The 19,563-nt window shown below is 41.1% G+C and overlaps 1 protein-coding gene across 4 annotated transcripts in view; it reads left to right on the top strand.

Annotated features, from left to right (window-relative positions):
• sema4d (sema domain, immunoglobulin domain (Ig), transmembrane domain (TM) and short cytoplasmic domain, (semaphorin) 4D) overlaps nucleotides 1-19,563 on the top strand; it is a 131,631-nt gene that overhangs the window by 109,439 nt on the left and 2,629 nt on the right. For 3 of the 4 annotated variants that reach the window (XM_036589027.1, XM_036589028.1, XM_036589026.1), the window contains 5 exons: nucleotides 315-537; nucleotides 759-874; nucleotides 4,230-4,405; nucleotides 5,537-5,583; nucleotides 7,682-10,156. In XM_036589027.1, the coding sequence (XP_036444920.1) occupies nucleotides 315-537; nucleotides 759-874; nucleotides 4,230-4,405; nucleotides 5,537-5,583; nucleotides 7,682-8,706 (1,587 nt within the window). In that variant the 3' untranslated portion in view covers nucleotides 8,707-10,156. Of the gene's footprint in view, nucleotides 1-314; nucleotides 538-758; nucleotides 875-4,229; nucleotides 4,406-5,536; nucleotides 5,584-7,681; nucleotides 10,158-14,902; nucleotides 15,113-16,074; nucleotides 16,167-19,563 lie in introns of those variants that run through there. The other variant, XM_036589029.1, reaches the window with a different exon arrangement.

Here is a 19,563-nt window from a genome sequence, read left to right on the forward strand (position 1 = left end):
AAGGGATATAAAGATGGGCTGTCGTATGGAGAGAGGCTGTGGTCAAGTAAAAATGAATTATATCTGCTTTTCGGTACCTGAAGCCACTCAAGCCATACCTAGGCCTGCTCTTTTAAGAGGACTCAGATATTCTCAAACTGTTCTTGATATGATGAGCTTTTATCTGTTCTTGATTTTTATCAGTTTTTTCTTTCTATCATTCATTTTGCACGTGCAGAACACAAATGGCTCTGCAACAATTTGTTACAAACAAATTCAAAAACTTGCATGTGGCGCACAAACCTGACCCACTTTCCGCTTCCCTTTTTCCACAGTGCATCAACAATCACAACCGCAGGCAGAACATTAACAGCTCTCTGCTGCTGCCTGATAAAACGCTGCAGTTTGTGAAGGACCACCCGCTGTTGGCTGACCCCGTGCTGCCCATCGGCAACGGACCCCGGCTCATCGCCAAAGATGTCAATTACACCCAGATCGCCGTGGAGAGAGTCCCCGCCCTCGACAACAATGTGTATGACGTCATATTTACTGGCACTGGTAAGTGTGCGTTGTGGAAGTGGTCAGTGGTTCAGGTAGATTTGACAAAGTGAGGTTTTTCAGTTAACTAGATAAAATAATACAAAAGTCCAGCCTGTCCAGTAGGAGAAGAGATGAGACATTCCTACTGGACGATCCTCACTTTTGGCTAAAGTCAAAAATTCTGCCTTTTGAAATGTCCTCAAGTTTGTTTTTGACTAAGTTGTTGTTGTTGTAATCAGATAAAGGGGTCCTACATAAATCGGTGGTCTATGAAGGAGGTGTGCACACTGTGGAAGAGATCCAGCTCCTGAAGATCCAGGAACCGATTAAAACTCTACTGCTGTCCACACAAGGGGTACGACATCGAAACCGTACAAAACCTGCCTGTAGCTCTCGCAGGCCTTGTTCACACATACTGCTTCTGCGTGGTGTGAGCGACACGGCAGCGTGAGCACTACAGCTCGAACGCCTTTCACACATACAGTGTTTGTGCTGTGGAGTGAGCAGCAAGAAAGATATACAGACATTCCTTTTTTTGACAGATGGTCAATAAAAATATAATTTATGAAAGTACACGATATGTTTGTTTATCCTCAACAGCATTCTGACTTGTGTTTAGGCAGAAGTTTAAAGGCTGGTAGACAAACCAGGAAAACTGTCTGCAGCACAGAATGTATAACTAGTATTTCGTCATAAATTAAATTTTAGAAATAGCATTTTTAAGGTTGTGTACAGTTTTCTATTTAGCCTTCTATTTAGTTTTCATAGATTTTCATGGCTTATTTTAGTGTATTTTGCTGCTTGACGCGTCACATGGAAAAAATCGGCGCCAGGTCTATTCTCTAAATACAGCGCCGCTACAGTGCGGCATCTGGGACGCTCTGCCGCTTCGCATGTGCATCCTTTGTGAACGCACTGACCAGTTAACACTGGCGCCGAAATGAAAAGCAAGACTTTCTGCGTCGCTCACGCCACACAGACGCAGTATATGTGAATCAGGCCTAAGAATCCAAAAATCTCTCTCTCTCTCTCTGTCCCTCTCTCTTTCTCTCTTTCTCTCTCTGTCTGTCTCTCTCTGTCTGTCTGAACAATCCAATTTCAGTCAAATTCATTATAGCCATATGAGTAGAGACAAAATCAAAATGTATTCAGTAAGTTAATATCATTATGACACTGTTTTCATCATGTGAATGATATAAATACTGGGTTACTTTATCATAGTACACTCATATATATTGTCACTGTTGGGCTAAACCTCATATCTCCAAAAAAAAGTTTATTCTAGGACCATTTCTATTGGTCTGTTGTGAAATATTAAGTAATGAAAGGTGTAGCTGGCACATTTATCAAAAAAATTGGTGTGTGCTGTGAGTGTATATATGTGGGAACGAGGGGCTCGCTGAGTGCAGTAGCTCCAGAACCATGTGTCCTCAGCTGTTGAGGAAAAGGGAAGTTTCCAGCTGTGGAGACAGACAGTCGACAGCCTGTGTAGACAGACGGCTGCAAACTGACCGCACCAAGAAAAAATAAAAAACAAAAAAAGATGATTCATGTTCAGCATCCCCCCGTCGCTTCTATTTTTTTTGGTTTTCCCAGCGCCCGCCCCTAACAAAGGCAAGCAGTTGAATTCGAAATTATTTTCGGATTTAACCCTTGTGTGGTGTTCATTTTGTTACTCAGTGGTCTAACAATGTATGTTAAAAAAAAATATATCAAATGATTAAAACATCACGTGTCCAGCGTAGCGTTCTCCTTTAGCAGCTGTAGCCAGTCAGCAGCTTGTCCATGTTGTCCGCCTTCACACGCACACACACGCATACACTTATACAAACACATACACACACTAACAGCAGGCCATGTAGGAGGAGAACAGAGTGAAGACACTGAAAATGGCTTATTTTATATGTTCTTCACAGAAAATGAGCAAAGACCAGGAATCTGAGGTTGAAATAATAATAAATCACATCATTTTTTCTTTTAGTAAACATTCAAAATGGGTCCCACAGACCACACAAGGGTTAATCATTCCTGAAACTTTAAACCGAACCCGAATATAACCTGAGAATATTGTCTTTCCTTGAGTCCGAACCCAAATGTAGCCCAACAGAATTTGACCCAAACCTACTAGTTTTGCATGGATTTCAAACTCGTGCACTCCACAAGCATGACAGCCATATTTCATTATTGGACTGCTTGGTTCAAACAACATAAACTGTAAAGAATAAAACTGAATTGTGATGAATTGCAGTGCAGTTACTTCAGTACAGTACAGGGTGTCCCAAAAAATGGACATCATTTGAGATGTGAATATCTGAGACATGAAATTCAGAGGGATGTAGATTTTATAACCGATTTCACAGCTTCACAAATGTAATATCTTCAGATACTGGTGGTCGTCCAGATCCCTTTGTCCTGCACAGACAGCCTTCCTCTTTGAGATTTTTGTGCCATGTCCAAATCTGCTTTCCAGCTGGTGCATTTTTACTGAATTTTCTGGAAAATGCTGCTGCGCACTCTTGTTTGATTGTGTTCGAGCAGATTCTAACACACAGAATGCCTTTTCATTTCTAGTGACCGTCATTCTTCAACCTGAAATAAAAAACATTAAAAATTAAACTTGGCTAGTTTTTACACATTTTGTTAAAATTTGAAATCATTTCAGGGAGAATTGGCTGTTATTAGACTACGAAATGATGTCAATTTTTTTGGGACACCCAGTATATCGCCGTTGTTGGAAGAAAACCTCGCATCTCCATTTTTTGTCGTTTTTCAGTTTTTGACATAATTTGAAAATACCTGTTACTCTTTACATTGTTTGTAAATTTCATGATTAATGCACCAAAAGAAACGGCCCGAAATGAAAAAACTCTGGTTCCATTGACTTGCATTAAAAGTAAAGTAGGTTTTTTCCTTCTCCTGTAAAGTTACCATTTTGGAGATACAAGGTTTCCTTCTGACAACAGCGATTTGTTATTGGTTAATGTGTTAAAACTAACCCCAGACTGAAATGATACCTTCTTACTAGAGATTTAATCATGCTTGAAGCTTTAAACTCGAATTATCGAGATGAATTTAATCACATAATGTGTTTTGTGTATATTGTGGATATGGTCAGTACTTAACTGCATGTTTCTTTAGGAAGAGACCATAGTTAGTCTTTGTTAATTGGATTTTCAGCATCACAGTTTGTGAAATGTTGACTAAAAATCGTTCTTTATATTTTTGTTTTTTCCTCAGTTCCAGTTAAAAAATATCATGCATCATGAAAAGTCCTGAAGTATCATCATATAATTTTAACACTATTATTATTGTGATGTATTTAATCACATCATGCCTTTTTGTATCTATGGTGAATATGGTCAGGACTTTACTGCATGGTTTTTTAGAAAGGGAGCACAATTAGTCCCTGTTAATTGGATTTTGCGCAGCAGTTTGTGAAATGTCGATTAAAAGTCATTTTTAATAGTGTTTTTTAAATGTGGTGCTGCCTTTTTTTCTCTGTTCCAGTTAGAAAATATCATAAATCATGAAAATGTCCTGAAATATCATGATATAATTGTTTTGCCCACTCATATGTCTGAACCCCACCACACTTGAAGATGTTTGGGTAGTTATTTCAGGCTCTACTTCTGATGTCACACAAAACATACCCATTGACCTGTTTATGAAGGAAAACTGTTCATTGTTTGTGTGTTTTATGTTCTCCATAGGCCAGAAGCCTGTATGCCGGTTCTGACTCTGGCGTGGTCCAGTCCCCCACTGCGTTCTGTGACAAATACCTCACTTGCGAAGACTGCATTCTGGCTCGGGACCCTTACTGTGCCTGGAGCACTCACGCCGCTTCCTGTGTCAATATTTTCCATAAGCGGGATAATGCACAGCACCGGTTAGTGCTGCATGTACTCACCTGCACCTGCTGAGCTGTGACTGAGGCTGTGTCACGTACGCAGTTTCTCGACGTCTCAGCCTGTAGTTTGTTCTTCTTTCTTTAAATTGCATCGACAGTATAATGAAACTCAGTCACTCAAGCTGTTCTGCGCATAACACACCAGACAAAAACTATTCTGGCATTGGTTCATATCCAGAAACGACCTGATTATACATTGGATGATTTAAAAAAGTATATCGCTGTTATTGGAAGAAAACCTCGCATCTCCAAAACGGTAAAAAACATACTGTACTTTTAATGCAAGTCAATGGAACCAGACTTTTTACCAAGTCATTTTGGGTCGTTTCTTTTAGTCCATTCATCATGAAATTTACAAAAAATGCTTTTTTGTGACATGAACCATGTAAAGTGATTCTAATAGTATTTCTTGCACTGAATGTTTTTTTTAGATATTTTCTGTCAATCAGGATTTTAAGAAAACATACATTTGCATTCAAATGCAAAGTATAATTGCAATACCTAGAAAGTTCCAGTGTTTGATTTTCTGCTTTGCACTCGAACAAAAGGTGAAAGAAAAACACATTTACTGTCATATTCAAAAGTTTTGGCGCCCCTGGACAAATGTTGTTTTTGATTTTCTAAGTGTAAATAAGTGAACACGTCCTCTACAGAGACACACATCTGCACATTTTCATGCGCAGTTACTGTTTATTTGTTGAATTAAACAAAGAGACAAAAAGAATAGAAATTGGCTTATTATACACATTTTACATTTTTTCCAGTATGTTAAACTCAGCAAATAAATAGAAATTTTGCCCTAAAATTGGTGGGAAAATGCCATATTTAAGTTCCCTGTATAGCATATGTTGTCTTATTTTCAGTTAGAAAATCAACCAAACGTGCATTTTTCCTGGGATGTTGACACTTTGACATACAACTCTGTCAATTAAAAAAGGAAACTGTCACTAATTGTGGGCGATAAAGCAAAACTGATGCCGACATTCATCATGCAGACATATGTATAAACACTAATTAGTTTTCATGCGGGTTTGCCAGTGTATCGTCCTCTGAATGCTCAGACAGCCGTGTGTCAGGCATTGATTGCTGTGTGTGGTTTTTTTCTTGCAGGAAGTTACTTCAGAACCTGCGAGGAGATGCTGGCGCGTGTCCGTCAGGTGAGTGCTGTAAACAGCCGTGACATGCATTATGAATCTTTACCAGCCGGATGCACGCTGGAGGAGAGACAATGTGAAAGCAGTCTGTTCTGCATCTGCCGGTAGCGCATTAATGCAGTTAGTCAGTCAGCAGGGAAAGAGAGCTAATGTGGTCTGACACAGACAGTAGGTTTGGGTTCTGAGTGCTCTGCTGGTCTCATCGATTGTAGCAGTTTTTTTCAGAGCAGATTAATGCTGGTGACTTAGACTGCTTGAATCCTGCTGAGGGATTATAAATTTAGTCAAAATGCTGATTTGAGATTTGAGATAGGAATCAGAACCTTCATTTGCCAAGTCAAGAAATAGGTATCAGCGATAATTAAATCCAATAAAATATAGAAAGGAAAAACTAAATATAGCAGGAAAAAAGATACACTGTACAGTTGTATACAAACGCTTGTACAGGCTGGGGGAAAAAATTGTTTTGTTGATTTATTTTAAGTGGAAAAAAGTGACACTTCCTAAACAGAGATCACACTTAAATATGGCACTTTTCTGCACATTTTAGTGCACAATTTCTTGCAGAGTTGAACAGAAAATAATAAAATATAAAATATTCCATAACTTTTGCACAGGCTGCAGTTTATTTTTGCATAGTGTGTTAAATTGTACAGTAAAATGTACAGAAGTGTGTCTCTGTAGAGGATGTTCACTTATTTTCACCTAGAAAATCAACCACACGTTAGATGAGCACCCAAACTTTTGCACATGACTGTACATAAAAAAAGGATATTCAAACAATCCATGAGTAATTTGAATGAGGTGCAGTTGGACTTGCAGTACAGATATTATCAAGTACCGATGGACATAAACCCAGTTTAAACAGCTGACGATGAGAGCGGTTAATTAAAGCAGCAGTGACGTGTGCATCTGTTACAAGTCTTTGGAATAGCTGTTGTCACTGGATGAGTCATTTTATTTTTTGTGACATGAACCAAGTAAAAAGAATTCAAATGTTTTTAGATATTGTTTTCTTTCACACGGATATATTGTGTGACATACAGTTGAAACATTCAAGAAAAAAATACATTAACTTTCATTTTTTACTTACGAAATGCCTCAGACCAAAAAGGAAAAAATGCAAGACATAAGACTGCAGAGGATGTGGGGACACAAGTAGCTGACCGCGTTTCATATTAGGCAAAAAAAAAAGTCTTAGCGGACTTACATTAAATGGAACCAGTGGACAGAGAGCATTAGAAGAGCCCCGACACACTGGACACTTTAAATCCAGGCTCAAAACGTTCCTGTTTGAGCAGCTTTCAGCTCAGTTTAAACACTGTGTTTCTAGACCCTTTCTAGAGCGGTTCTAGACCATTTTCCTCTGTAACAGCACATTTTTTTTATCCTAATCTAACTTTTAATGTTTAATTAGATTTTTTTTTTTGCTAATTTAATTTCTAAATTTAATGCTTTTCTCTTTTAAATCCATTGTTTTAACCATGTTTTAATCATGTTTTTAATTTCTAGTCTTGTTTACCTTTTTGAACAACTGTATTTTCTCATTTGTAAAGCACTTTGAATGACAGCAGTGCATGAAAGGTGTTACATAAATAAACTTGCCTTGCCTGATAAATGATACATTTACAAGCGAAGGTAAAAACATTCTCAAATTTCAATGTAAGTTAATGTAAAAAGATTTTATTCAGAGTAGTTTTGGATCACTTCTGTTGATCCGTTTATCCTGAATTTTTACATGGCAGCTTAAAGCAAATAGCAGCTGGTGTTTTCAAATTGTCCAAAATTTTAAAGTTTAAAAAATGAGATACAGGGTTTTGTTCCAGCAGCGATGATACGGCACCATCAAACAAGTTTACACAGTGTAAGTTAGTGCAGCTCGTTTAGCGTTCAGTAGGTCAGCTGGTGGGATGTTAAGTCACGTACAAAACACATGCAAAAAATAAGCCCATCGATCAGGAACGGATAAATGATGCTGTACAATAAGCAAATGTTAAAATGTTATATTTTCATGCTGGTGTTCTAATTCTGGTTGTCCTGCCACGTTGCAGTTATATTAACCACTGTGTCTTTTCTCCCCGTAATCCTCTCGGCCCTGCAGTGAGGCCACGCATGGCGGAGAGCTACCAGCGTGTGGTGGTGAAGCGGGGCAGTTCGGCGGAGCTCCCCTGCAGGGTGCGCTCTAACCTGGCCCAGGTGCTGTGGAAGGTGAACGGCAGCGTTCTCACCGAAGCCGCTCGCTTCCTGCTGATGGGGGACACGGGTCTGCTCATCTACAGCGTGGCTCCAGAGGACCAGGGCCGCTACGAGTGCTGGTCAGTAGAGGCAGCAGCCGGCAAGAACTTCACCCGCCTGGTTGCTGGATATGAGCTACAGCTGGACCTCCCGAAAAGCGAGTCGTCATCGTCATCGTCTGGACGCTTTCTGTCTTCAGCTGATATCGTTGAGGAGTTGTACCCGGACACCTCCACGGTGCGCTCCACCACCGCAGCGGCCAAAGGTGACAAAGGTAATAACGGTAACGATAACGGCGCAGGAACCCCTCTACTAACGTCCACGGAGGCATCCCCACTAACCCCCCCAACCATCAGCACCACCACTCCCAGCATCATCAACAGTGCAAAACCCCAGCCTAAACTCTCCACCCCCTCTGAAGGCAGCGGCGCGCACCCCCGGCCCGAAACCCTGGACCCCTCAGCCAAGTACCTCCAGTACGACAACAGTGGCGCCCTGCTTTTCCTCTTCCTCCTCTTCTTCCTCCTCTTCCTGTGCGCGCTGTCGTATAACTGCTACATGCAGTACCTGCCGGCGCCCTGCCTGCGCCTCCGCACCGCCCTGCTCGGCTCGCCCAAAAAGCCGCAGCCCGAATACATCGCCTGCGAGGCAGGTCTGATGGAACCCGTCCCGGAGAAACCGGACCTGACTGAGCCGCTACAGCAGAACGGAGCACAGCAGCAGCTCCGGGCGCTCCGAGACACCGGCTACGAAACAGAACCGGAGTGCGGAAACGGAAAAATTCTGTCGCACAGCTACGAGGAGGCCGACGACAGCCCTTCCAAACAGAGGCCGTTCGATATTGACTGCGAATCGCAGCCGATCGAGTACGCAGATGCGGATGCGCCTTAATGAGAAGGTGGAAAACGGAGAAAACGGACACGAATGCGTCTCGTAACCGGATGAATTCTTGTCTAGATGGCTTCTGTACTGAAACCACTCAAGTCTTCGGAGCGATTGGTCTCGCTTTTTGACTTGCTGGTGTTCGACGACCCGACCGCGCGTAAAATATTCGTTTCTGGGGGGAGGAAGTGGCTGATTTGCGTAGTTCAGCAAGCATATGATTCCAAATTGGAAACATGGTTTACCAAATTGGTAAGTTAGCTTGATGTTTTCCAAATTGGAGTTAAATATTTTGTATCGGGGGGAGTGGGGATCGTTTTTTTCTTCTTTTTTCTATTCCCCACATTCTGCCCTGAAGCTTGTATGACAGTCAGTTTGTCCTCCAACCTTGTTGTACTACTCTCAGGGACGTGAATCGCACATCGTACTTCGCCAAATCTTTTTTTAAATCAGCACATTCAGTATCGGAGTGCTCAGTGCATCTCAAACGACACTGCTGGCAGAAACACAAGGGCCGGGGTGGGCATGGACACTGCTGCCAAATGCTGGGGTGAGCAAAGCAATGGGGAATGGAAAGGAATATAGTGAAGGCGGAAGATGCCCGATTCCGCTGAAACGGAGATGAAGATAGCGGTCAGTACTGGACTGACCGAGTCGTATTAATAAATAAACATAAAGGCGATGTAGAGGCAGAGAAAATTCCACCGGGACGTTTGGACGATGTACTAAAGACAAAACCAGATTTACGTTGTATTTTCGACACTGTGAGTGCCTCTCATTCCTTTTACTCTGTGAAAACTGCAGTTCTAGTGACTCTCGCTGTTGGTTCTCTTCACCCTGTGGTCTTGTTCACTTGTGTACGCGAGAGATGACCTCTCTGAGAGAAGTAAATGAAAGTTCCTACGACATGGTGGCCACATGCATTTATTTTTTATTTTCATTTTTAATGAATTTTTAAAGAAGCTTTATGTTTTAGTGTTTAAAAAATGATCTTTATTTAAGTGTAAAAATAGCTGCGCTAGGATGTTTTCAGTTTTAATGGTAGCCTCTCTTTAGACCGTGTGCATTCTCGTCCTGCGGTCTCTGAAAAAGACCCCGCCTCTGACCCCTCCCCCCACTCCTCCCACCTGTATGTGTGCCATTTCTGAATTTCTTACTCTTTCATGATCCTTAGTGCACTCTGTTCTCTCTCTCTCTCTCTCTTTCCCGGTCCTTCCCTGCCTCCATCCCTCCTGCGCACTCCTCCCTGTTTCCTTGCACAGTTTGCTCCTCTGTCCGCTCTGGAGGAGGCCCCTCAGTCTCTCGCTCCTCCTCCTCCTCCTCCTCCTCTCCCTCCTCCTCCTCCTCAGTGTGGGGGGGTGTTGATGGTGGGGGGGCCAGGCTACTCCCCCCGCTGCTCCCTCAGCAGTCCTGGGGCGTCCACTCCCACCAGGCCTTCCTGCTCTACTGCCTGGCCCTGGGTGAGTGGTACCTCTGACCTCCAGCCTGCAGTACCGTCTCCCTCTGCTCTCCTCTCTTCTCCTCTTTCATCTTCTCTTCTCCTTTGTCTTCTCCTCTTCTTCTCTTGTATCTTCTCTTGTCTTCTCCTCTTGTTTTTTCTCTTCTCTTCTCTTCTCTTCTCTTCTCTTCTCTTCTCTCCTCTCCTCTTCTGTTTTCTCTTATCTTTTGTCCTCTGTTTTCTACTCTCTTCTCTTGCTTTTTCCTCACTTCTTTTCTCTCCTGTTCTCTTTCTTTATCTCAGTATTCCTTGCTTGCTGTTGCTGTGCACCTGTTTTGGGTCTCTCTCTCTCTCTCTCTCTCTCTCTCTCTCTCTCTCTCTCTCTCTCTCTCTCTCTCTCTCGCACTCTCACTTTGTTGGTGTGTTTTTTCTCTCTTCTTTTTTTCTGTCTTTTTTTTGCTTCATATTTCTCACTTTCAGTTGCGGTCTGTTCCTTTCTCTGTTATATCTTCCTCTTTTTTTTGCTTTTTCTCTTTGATCTCTGTGACTTCCTTTTTTCTCACAATCGATCTGTCACTCTGTTGTGTTCTTTCTCTCTCTCTCTCTCTCTCTCTCTCTCTCTCTCTCTCCTTTCTGGTCACCTCTGTCTCCATTATTCCTCTGATCTGGTCTCAGTACTCCACAAAGCAGAATGGCTTCCTTTCTTTAGTCTTCCTTGTTTTGACCTCTGTGTTCTGTTTTTATAGACAGTGTTCCTCTGATTGGGGCAGTAAAGGCTTCTTACTGTACTTCTCTGCTACATTACATCATTTTTTATACACATACACAAATATATATATATATATATATATATATATATATATATATATATATATATATATATATATATATATATATATATATATATATAAAATCACTGCTGTCGGAAGAAAACCTCATATCTTTATTTTTGACATTTGTCCGTTTTTTACATAATTTGTAAATGCCTGTTGCCCTTTACATTGTGTGTAAATTTCATGATGAATGGATCAAAAGAAACGACCCAAAATAACTTGGAAAAATGTCTGGTTCCATTGACTTACATTTAAAAGTAGAGTGTTTTTTCCTTCTCCTGTAAAGTTACCACTTTGGAGATACGAGGTTTTTTTTTCCAACAACAGCGATGTGTGTGTGTGTGTGTGTGTGTGTGTGTGTGTGTGTGTGTGTGTGTGTGTGTGTGTATATATAGTGTAAAGCTGAGGAGGGAAGCTGTTGTGGAGTACTGAGACGATGCCTGTGCATTTGAGTGATGCATGTTGTCAGATTTTCTGTGGAGCACCTCCTCAGGCCTGGGACCTGCAGTCTGTCATTAAAACACATTGGTACGAATATCTGGGGGGATAAGCTTTCTTAGGACTCGCAGGACTTTTTGCACATCTCAGTAGCCCATAATTTATTTCATTCTTAGCTTATCGAAGTGTTCTTTGTTTTTTGGTATTGTTTCTTGAACAAGCTGTTTCTCAAAGATTTCAGTTTGTCATTTGGGACTCTTTACATTGTTTTTGTATTTTTTTTGGAAAATCAGTTTTTATTCCTGTGATACTGGACTGAATATACTGTTGGAAAGAATTGTCTCAGACTAAATCGTTTTTTAAAAGAAATTACCTTTAAAAAAAGCAAAACATGTGAGATTGAAGATGCTTGTATATCCAGTGTATATTTGACCTGTCCCAGTATGTCTTTAGCATGGTGAAGCCTGTACAGTGTAAATATGAGTACATATGAATATCTTCAGCCTGTACATATTTTTTTTCCTTAAATTTTAGGGAGCTTCAATAAATTTTGAATTTGTCAGACGCTGTTCAGTTCCTTCAGTCATTACATGGGAATGGAGAGATCGTCCTAATGGAAGTTGTTTAAAAGCAGGACCATCTATGTAGATTACATCCATGGTGCAAGTCTTCTACTTACATTAAAGGACCAGTTAATTAAATCAAGATGTCATAAAAAAATTGAAAAAAAATTTTTGTCAGTGACTAAGATTAATATATTCACAAGTTCATGACAAAAAAAAATGTTTTAGCCTGAGAGTCCATGCTGTTCTCCATTGTTAGATAGTGGAAATACCAAATTTAGAGGACTGGACGTGTCACTACATATCATAGACCATAATAATATCCACAGAACTTTTATTATGCAATGTCTAATAACTACATTCAGCATAGGAAGTGCCACAGAACCTGTTCTGATTGGCGCCAGCGGGTTCAGTCAGAGAACTTGTAGAGAGGAGAATTCTCGCTCTGCAATGTCGAGGCTTTTATTGTCATTCCATCTATGTACAAGTACACAGTGGAGCGAAATTACATTCCTCCAGGAACAACACGGTGAAACAAGGAACAACAAGTACAAAGTACAAAAATACAAAAGTACAAAGTGCGAACGTGCAGACAGTGTGCAAACAAGGATTAAGCTAGAAAACAATACAATAAATACAATAAATTAAACAGACATTAGACACAGTTAACAGACCAGACAGTGTAGCACCGACACAGCACAGATTTCTGGACATGAGGTAGTGGAATAAGGTGCAGACATTTTTAACGTGATGTGATCTGTAAGTTATGTCAGATAACATACCTATACATAGCAGTTACAGAGGTAGTAAAACAATTACAAGTACTGAGGTAGTAAAACAGTTACTGGGGTAGTAAAAACAGTGTAAACACAGCATTGGCAGCAATGTTCCAGATAGATAGTGCACGTAGGGCATCAAAAGAGGTGTGTATGAGTGGGGGGGGGCGCATTTCACACCAAACCACATTTTGTTTACATCTAAACCATTAAATGATTAAGTAATTTTGCAAAATTGGTGGAGTTCCCCTTTAAAGCGATGTAACTGGTATAGCTATATATTGGATGAAGATCCAGCAGTGCCCCCTTTTTTCCTCAATTAAATGAGCTCTGTTCTAAATGGCTGCCCTGTGTTGTGCTTTATTCAGCATAAATAGGCGGAGCTAAACTGCTGGAGGCTGAACAGGCAGGTATACATAAATGGGTTGTTTTCTGTGACGTCACAAAAACAGTGATTGTACTGTTTTTCCATAATTCTACATTTTGAACTTCAGCAGTGTTTAAATACTACATGTACTTTAACATTTCATTACTGGTTGATAAGCTTTAACTAGTTGTAATCATTTAACAATATTTAATATTTTTCCTCCTTTCCATTAGCTTATTTGTCTTACCCACCACAAAACAAACAAAAAAAAATAAATAAATATATATATATATATATATATATATATATACACACACACACACACAGTTAGTTCCAGCCACGCAAGCTGATTGGTTGAGAAGCGTTCTAACTGTGCTGTTATTTCACTGTAACATCACAGGTTTTTCACAAACACTGTATCACTCCGCTGAGACACTGTTGCTAAGCAACGACTTTGACAGCTGTAGGAGACGCTCGAGCCATTTGAACGTTTTTACTTCTTACTTTGCCACAAACAGAAAACGGACACTTTTAAGATCACATTTGACCGACAGCCGATTTGGTCAGACTCTGAAGATGAGACGACACTAAATTCCCAAACTGTCGTCACCACTGAGCAGCTTTTCAGTCGGCAGCTGTGACAGAAGAACAGCTAAACAACCTGGAATCAGCCAGAAATGAACCCAACACCATTCGCCAAACTAAATGGGCGGTAAAATGCTTTACAGACTGGCTGGAACAAAACAACATTAATACTGATCTGGCAAAACTGAGCTAAACTTGATATTGTGGCAGTTTTATGACTCAGTCTGATTTTGTCAGACTCTGAAGATCAGACTACATGTTTGGCGAATGGTATTGGGTTCATTTCTGGCTGATTCCAGGTTGTTTAGGTTCTTCTGTCACAGCTGCCGACTGAAAAGCTGCTCAGTGGTGATGACAGTTTGGGAATTTAGTGTAAGGAGCTGGAGAACGAACTGCCGACTGTGGGCGGAGCTCGTTACTCTGACGTAGAAACAAGCTGCTTGTTAAGGAACTATAATTTAGCGAAAGGAACTGCTAACATTAAAACATATTAAATGCCGCGTTCACGGCCCAGTTTATTAATTTCTTACTTTATTTATTTAACTGTTGTTATATATATATATATATGCGCTCACTGTATGTCCAGAAGTATCCACAGGAGTTAATGTGTGCACACACAGCTATAATCCACATAGAAAAGCACTGACCAATAGAATGGGACACTCTGGACCAGCTGCGCATGAGCCTAAGGTCACCATGCCCAATGCCAAGCGTGGGCTAGAGGGGTATAAAGCCCCCCCTCCCCAGTATTGAGCTGTGTAGCAGTGGAACTGTGTTCTCTGGAGTGATAGAGCTCCATCCAATTCCTTTGGGATCCAGAACTGATCATCCAACATCAGTACCTGACTTCACTAATGCTATTGTGGCTGAACGCAATCAAATCCTCACAGCAATGTTCCAAAATCTAGTTTGGAGGTTATTATTGCAGCAAAGGGGGACGAACTCTCTATAAACACCCTTCATTTCAGGGGAAACGCTGGATCAGCAGGTGTCTATAAACTTTGACATATAGTTCACATACACAATGCATCACATACAGTCTGTCCTGAGGTTTGAAGTGACTGACTCACTCACACAGCATGGCTTTGACTGAACTAGCAGGCGACTGGACGGAATGGCTGGTTTCGTTGGGTCGCTGTGGTGTGAGCTGGTTGTGCTGGAATGTTTTGTGTTGGGTTTTTGTGTAAGTGCCATTTGCCCTTCAGGTCCCGCTGACCTTAGCATTCACTGGTACTCGAATGGGCGGAGACTGGACACTGTTAACGAGTACAGACACACCTTTAGCCATGATGCTGTGCTGGTGAGCAGCTGGGTGGGGGAGGAGCCTCTGAGCAAAGACGCCCACTACCAGTGCATCGCTGTGTCCAAATCAGGGAACGACACGTCAAAGATTGACCTTCGACTCAGCAGCAGAGGTAATGGATCCAGTCTGGTTTTGGGGAGACTCGTCTTCTGTGTTTGTGGTATTTTTCTTAAACTGTCTATATGAGCATGTATGTTCTTAGAGCTTTTGCTCTCGGTTGGTTTCATATCTCTAAAGGGCCGAAAGTGACCACTGACAGTGGTCAGGACCCCCATGGACCCTCACAGAGCAGGTACTATTTGGGTGGTGGATCATTCTCAGCACTGCCGTAACACTGACATGGTGGTGGTGTGTTAGTGTGTGTTGTGCTGGTATGAGTGGATCATACACAGCAGTGCTGCTGGAGTTTTTAAACACAGTGTCCACTCACTGTCCACTCTATTAGACACTCCTACCTTGTCAGTCCACCTTGTAGATGTAAAATCAGAGGCAGCAGCTCATGTGTGTCAGCATAGTTTGTGTTGGTCATCCTCTAGTCCTTTACCAGTGGTCACAGGACGCTGCCCACAGGACGCTGTTGGCTGGATATTTTTGGTTGGTGGACTATTCTCAGTCCAGCAGTGACACTGAGGTGTTTAAAAACTCCAGCAGCTCTGCTGTGTCTGATCCACTCAGACCAGCGCAACACACACTAACACACCACCACCACATCAGTGTTACTGCAGTGCTCCATCACCCAAATAGTACCTGCTCTGTGAGGGTCCATGGGGGTCCTGACCACTGAAGAACAGGGTAAAAGGGGGCTAACAAAGTATGCAGAGAAACAGATGGACTACAGTCTGTAACTGTAGAACTACAAAGTGCACCTATATAGTAAGTGGAGCTGATAAAATGGACAATGAGCGTAGAAACAAGGAGGTGGTCATAATGTTATGCCTGATCGTATATAAACTCTGGAGAAAAGATGACGAGCACTCTTCTGTCTCTTCTTTGCGTTTCCATACTCTACATCTCAATAGATACCAGATTACGTGTTCGCTCTGCAGGCAGAGTCATTTCTGTTACTATTTGCAGATGAAGCCAATACCTTCTCTAAAGAGCTGAACCAGTGGAGGGAAGCACTGGCAGATCATGAGCGACAGCTACAGAACTGGAAGAAGGCCTGGGTACGTGTGCACACACACAACTCACAGCTGGGCACATCTGTCTGAGTCCTATAGATTCACTGCAATGCCTCATATTCATCAGTGGCAAAACTAGCCAATCACATTGTCCAGAACTCTGCCCAGAACTCCAGCCCAAGTTCTCAAAGTTCTCCACCCTCCCTCAATCAGTCTCCTTCATACTACCACCGCCATGTTGAAGGCATGATCTGAACTCACAAATTCTCACCACTCTATGTCTCCTGGCTAAGACACCCAATAGCCCACCAGTCACATTAAAGGGCCCATATCCCAATTTTTTGCATTGTATTTTTTCTTCCCAAGGCCTACTTATGATATTTGTGTGGATTTATAAACCAGAAACAGACATGCTTCATTTTTGCATGACCATTATCCTTAGAATTGAACAGGCTGTTTTTGTTTCTGTGCCTTCAAAGCTGACGTATGTAAATGAGCTGTGTTCTCACATCACAAAAAGCAATAATTTTAAAACAGGCTGTTGCATAAAGTTATTTCCTAAGGTTGGCTATTAGGTTGTTTACCGTGTGGCCTGTTGTGAGATTGGGACATGATTGAAAGCCTTGGCTGGATGAAGACTCCAGTGAATGACCTGGATTTCTGTAAAGCTGCTTTGTGACAACTACAGTTGTGAAAAGCACAATATAAATAAAATTTAATTGAATTAAATAGACTTTATCTGTTAGGCTATTATACTATCACAGCATGGCTCTTTTACTGCTCTGTTGTGGCTCCACAGCAGAATCAGATTTGTAGGTAAAAATAAAATAATCCTCCTTTACAGTAAAATAAAGCTCTGCTGATCGTTCAACACAGTTTAACAATAAATGGTCTTAAATACCGGAGTTAATATAGAACTGCTAATTCACCCTTCAACCCTGAGGATTGGCACCAGACTGCTGGTCACCATAGCAACGCAGTCAAGATGACAATCTTGCCTAGCTAGTAGCTAACAAAACAGCAAAGAGAAAGATTTAAGACGAACATCAATAATTTGGAGACGAATGGATTTATTTGCATTTATAAGCACTCAGCTGGTTTAATCTACAATGAGAAACTATCAAACACTAAAAAGTCACATTCAACCATAAATGGTGCAACAGTTACATTCTTTCCAAATTCCAACAAGAATTGCAACAAAAAAATCGAATGTTCAGAGAGATTTTACAAAAACCCATTCTACTTTTGCGGAAAAGTTTCCTGCTGGAGATGCGAGAAAAGTGGCTGATACTTAAAGCAAAACGAAGTAAGTCTGTGTTTTCATTCATATTATATTTTTAGCCTGTACTAGTACTTTAGCACATACTGAGACATATTTACAGCCAAGATGGTAAAATGAACATAAAAAATCCCAAGGTGGTTAGATTTTTCCTGGCTAAGACACCCAATGGCCCACCAGTCACATTAAAGGGCCCATATCCCACTTTTTTGCATTGTATTTTTTCTTCCCAAGGCCTACTTATGATATTTGTGTGGATTTATAAACCAGAAACAGACATGCTTCATTTTTACATGACCATTATCCTTAGAATTGAACAGGCTGTTTTTGTTTCTGTGCCTTCAAAGCTGACGTATGTAAATGAGCTGTGTTCTCACATCGCAAAAAGCAATGATTTTAAAACAGGCTGTTTTTGGAGCTTAGTTTTATCTTTGTGTGTTTTAGACATTTTTTAATAAAGGAATGCAGCTTTTTGGCATTTTTTAACTTATCTAAATGTAGATCTAACCATCTGAATTATCTACTGCCGTCTTAATCCTATCTTCATCTGTATAATGTTGATTCTGAGATTATTTGAGACCTAAACATCAAGCCTTTTTGAGTCTTACCTAAATGTAGGTCTAACCATCTGCAGAACATTCTCTTGCATGACTTATTGGTGCCATTTTTCTTGGTGGTTTTCCTTTGGTTTCCTACGTATATAGCGGTTCTTTACTTTCTGTAAGCTGCCTGCAGATTCACAAGCAACAGCAGAGCACATGGGGGGAGCAAGATGGGGGGGTGGAGGAGGAAGCACTCGTGGTTTCTGCATTCGCGTGCCATCTTAACATGGCGTGTCAACCAGCTCTGAAGATTCAATTATTAATCACGGCACTTACATCAAACTGCTGTCTCAGCAAAGTGGGAAACCCTGAGCTGAGCAAACAGGCAGTGCGCATCTGTAAAAATGTGATGGTGCGTTACAGCCTCAAACACAAGACTTCACTTTTACTGACAATGTTTTTTTGGTTCTGTTACTATTCACTGTTACATACAGTGACCATTTGCAAAATTATGACTGAAAAGCTCCTCACTCTGCTTGAAAAAAGCAGCATAGACCAACATAACTGGCCACCAGCAAAACCAGCATATGTTGTGTTTTGGATGCTGGTGAGCCGCTAAACCAGCACCAGACAAGCATTTGAGCAGGGCAGCCAATCACAGTCGTCAAAGGGCAAACGTAGTCAAAACTCCCTGTAACAAACCTGCAGTGAGAACGGCAGTGGCAGTAAATTAGCAAGAATTAGAGTAAGAAATGATGAAATGATGGAGAAGTGTTTACTGGGGAAACGTTTGATGCCTGACTCATGCCATCCTGATCATGAGGTGGGTGGAGATGTTTTTAATTAAACTCTGTGAAAGAACAAACTCAAAGCTCAATGGTAACAGAAAAGATCTCCAAAATGGTAACTTTACAGGAGAAGGCAAACATATTTGTGCCTTTTAATGGAAGTTAATGTAAAGAAATTTCATTACAAGCAATTTTGGAACATTTCTGTTCGTCCACTCATTGTGAAATTTCATACAATGTAAAGGGCAGCTGGTGTGCCGAAATGATGTAGAAAAAACAATTTGGACAGCTACGATATGTTGTCTTGGACGTTATTAGACTGATTACCAGCTAAACCAGCATATCGCTGTTGTCCAAAGAAAGCCTCATATCTCCATTTTTGTCGTTTTTCAGTTTTTGATATATTTGGAAAATGCCGGTTGCCCTTTACATTGTGTGTAAATTTCATGATGAATGGACCAAAAGAAACGACCCAAAATTATTTGAAAAGAACTCTGGTTCCATTGACTTACATTAAAAGTAAAGCATGTTTTTTCTTTCTCCTGTAAAGTTACCACTTTGGAGATACAAGGTTTTGTTCCGACAACAGTGATATGTTGTGTTTCGGATGCTGGTATGCTGGTCAACCATCATGACTATGCTGGGTGACCTGCTAAACCAGCACCAGACCAGCGTTAACTGGTACAAACCAGCTTAGACCAGCACTAAATGCATGCTAGTCTGCTGTTTTTCGAGGGTGATTAAAACATTTTTTATATTTGTGATTAAAACAGTCTTTGTATTGTTTGTTGAAAGATCTAAAAGACGAGTCCTCCATCCAACATTACTCTGAC

The sequence above is a fragment of the Colossoma macropomum genome, unplaced genomic scaffold, assembly GCF_904425465.1.
Source record: "Colossoma macropomum unplaced genomic scaffold, Colossoma_macropomum, whole genome shotgun sequence".
NCBI lineage: Eukaryota > Metazoa > Chordata > Actinopteri > Characiformes > Serrasalmidae > Colossoma > Colossoma macropomum.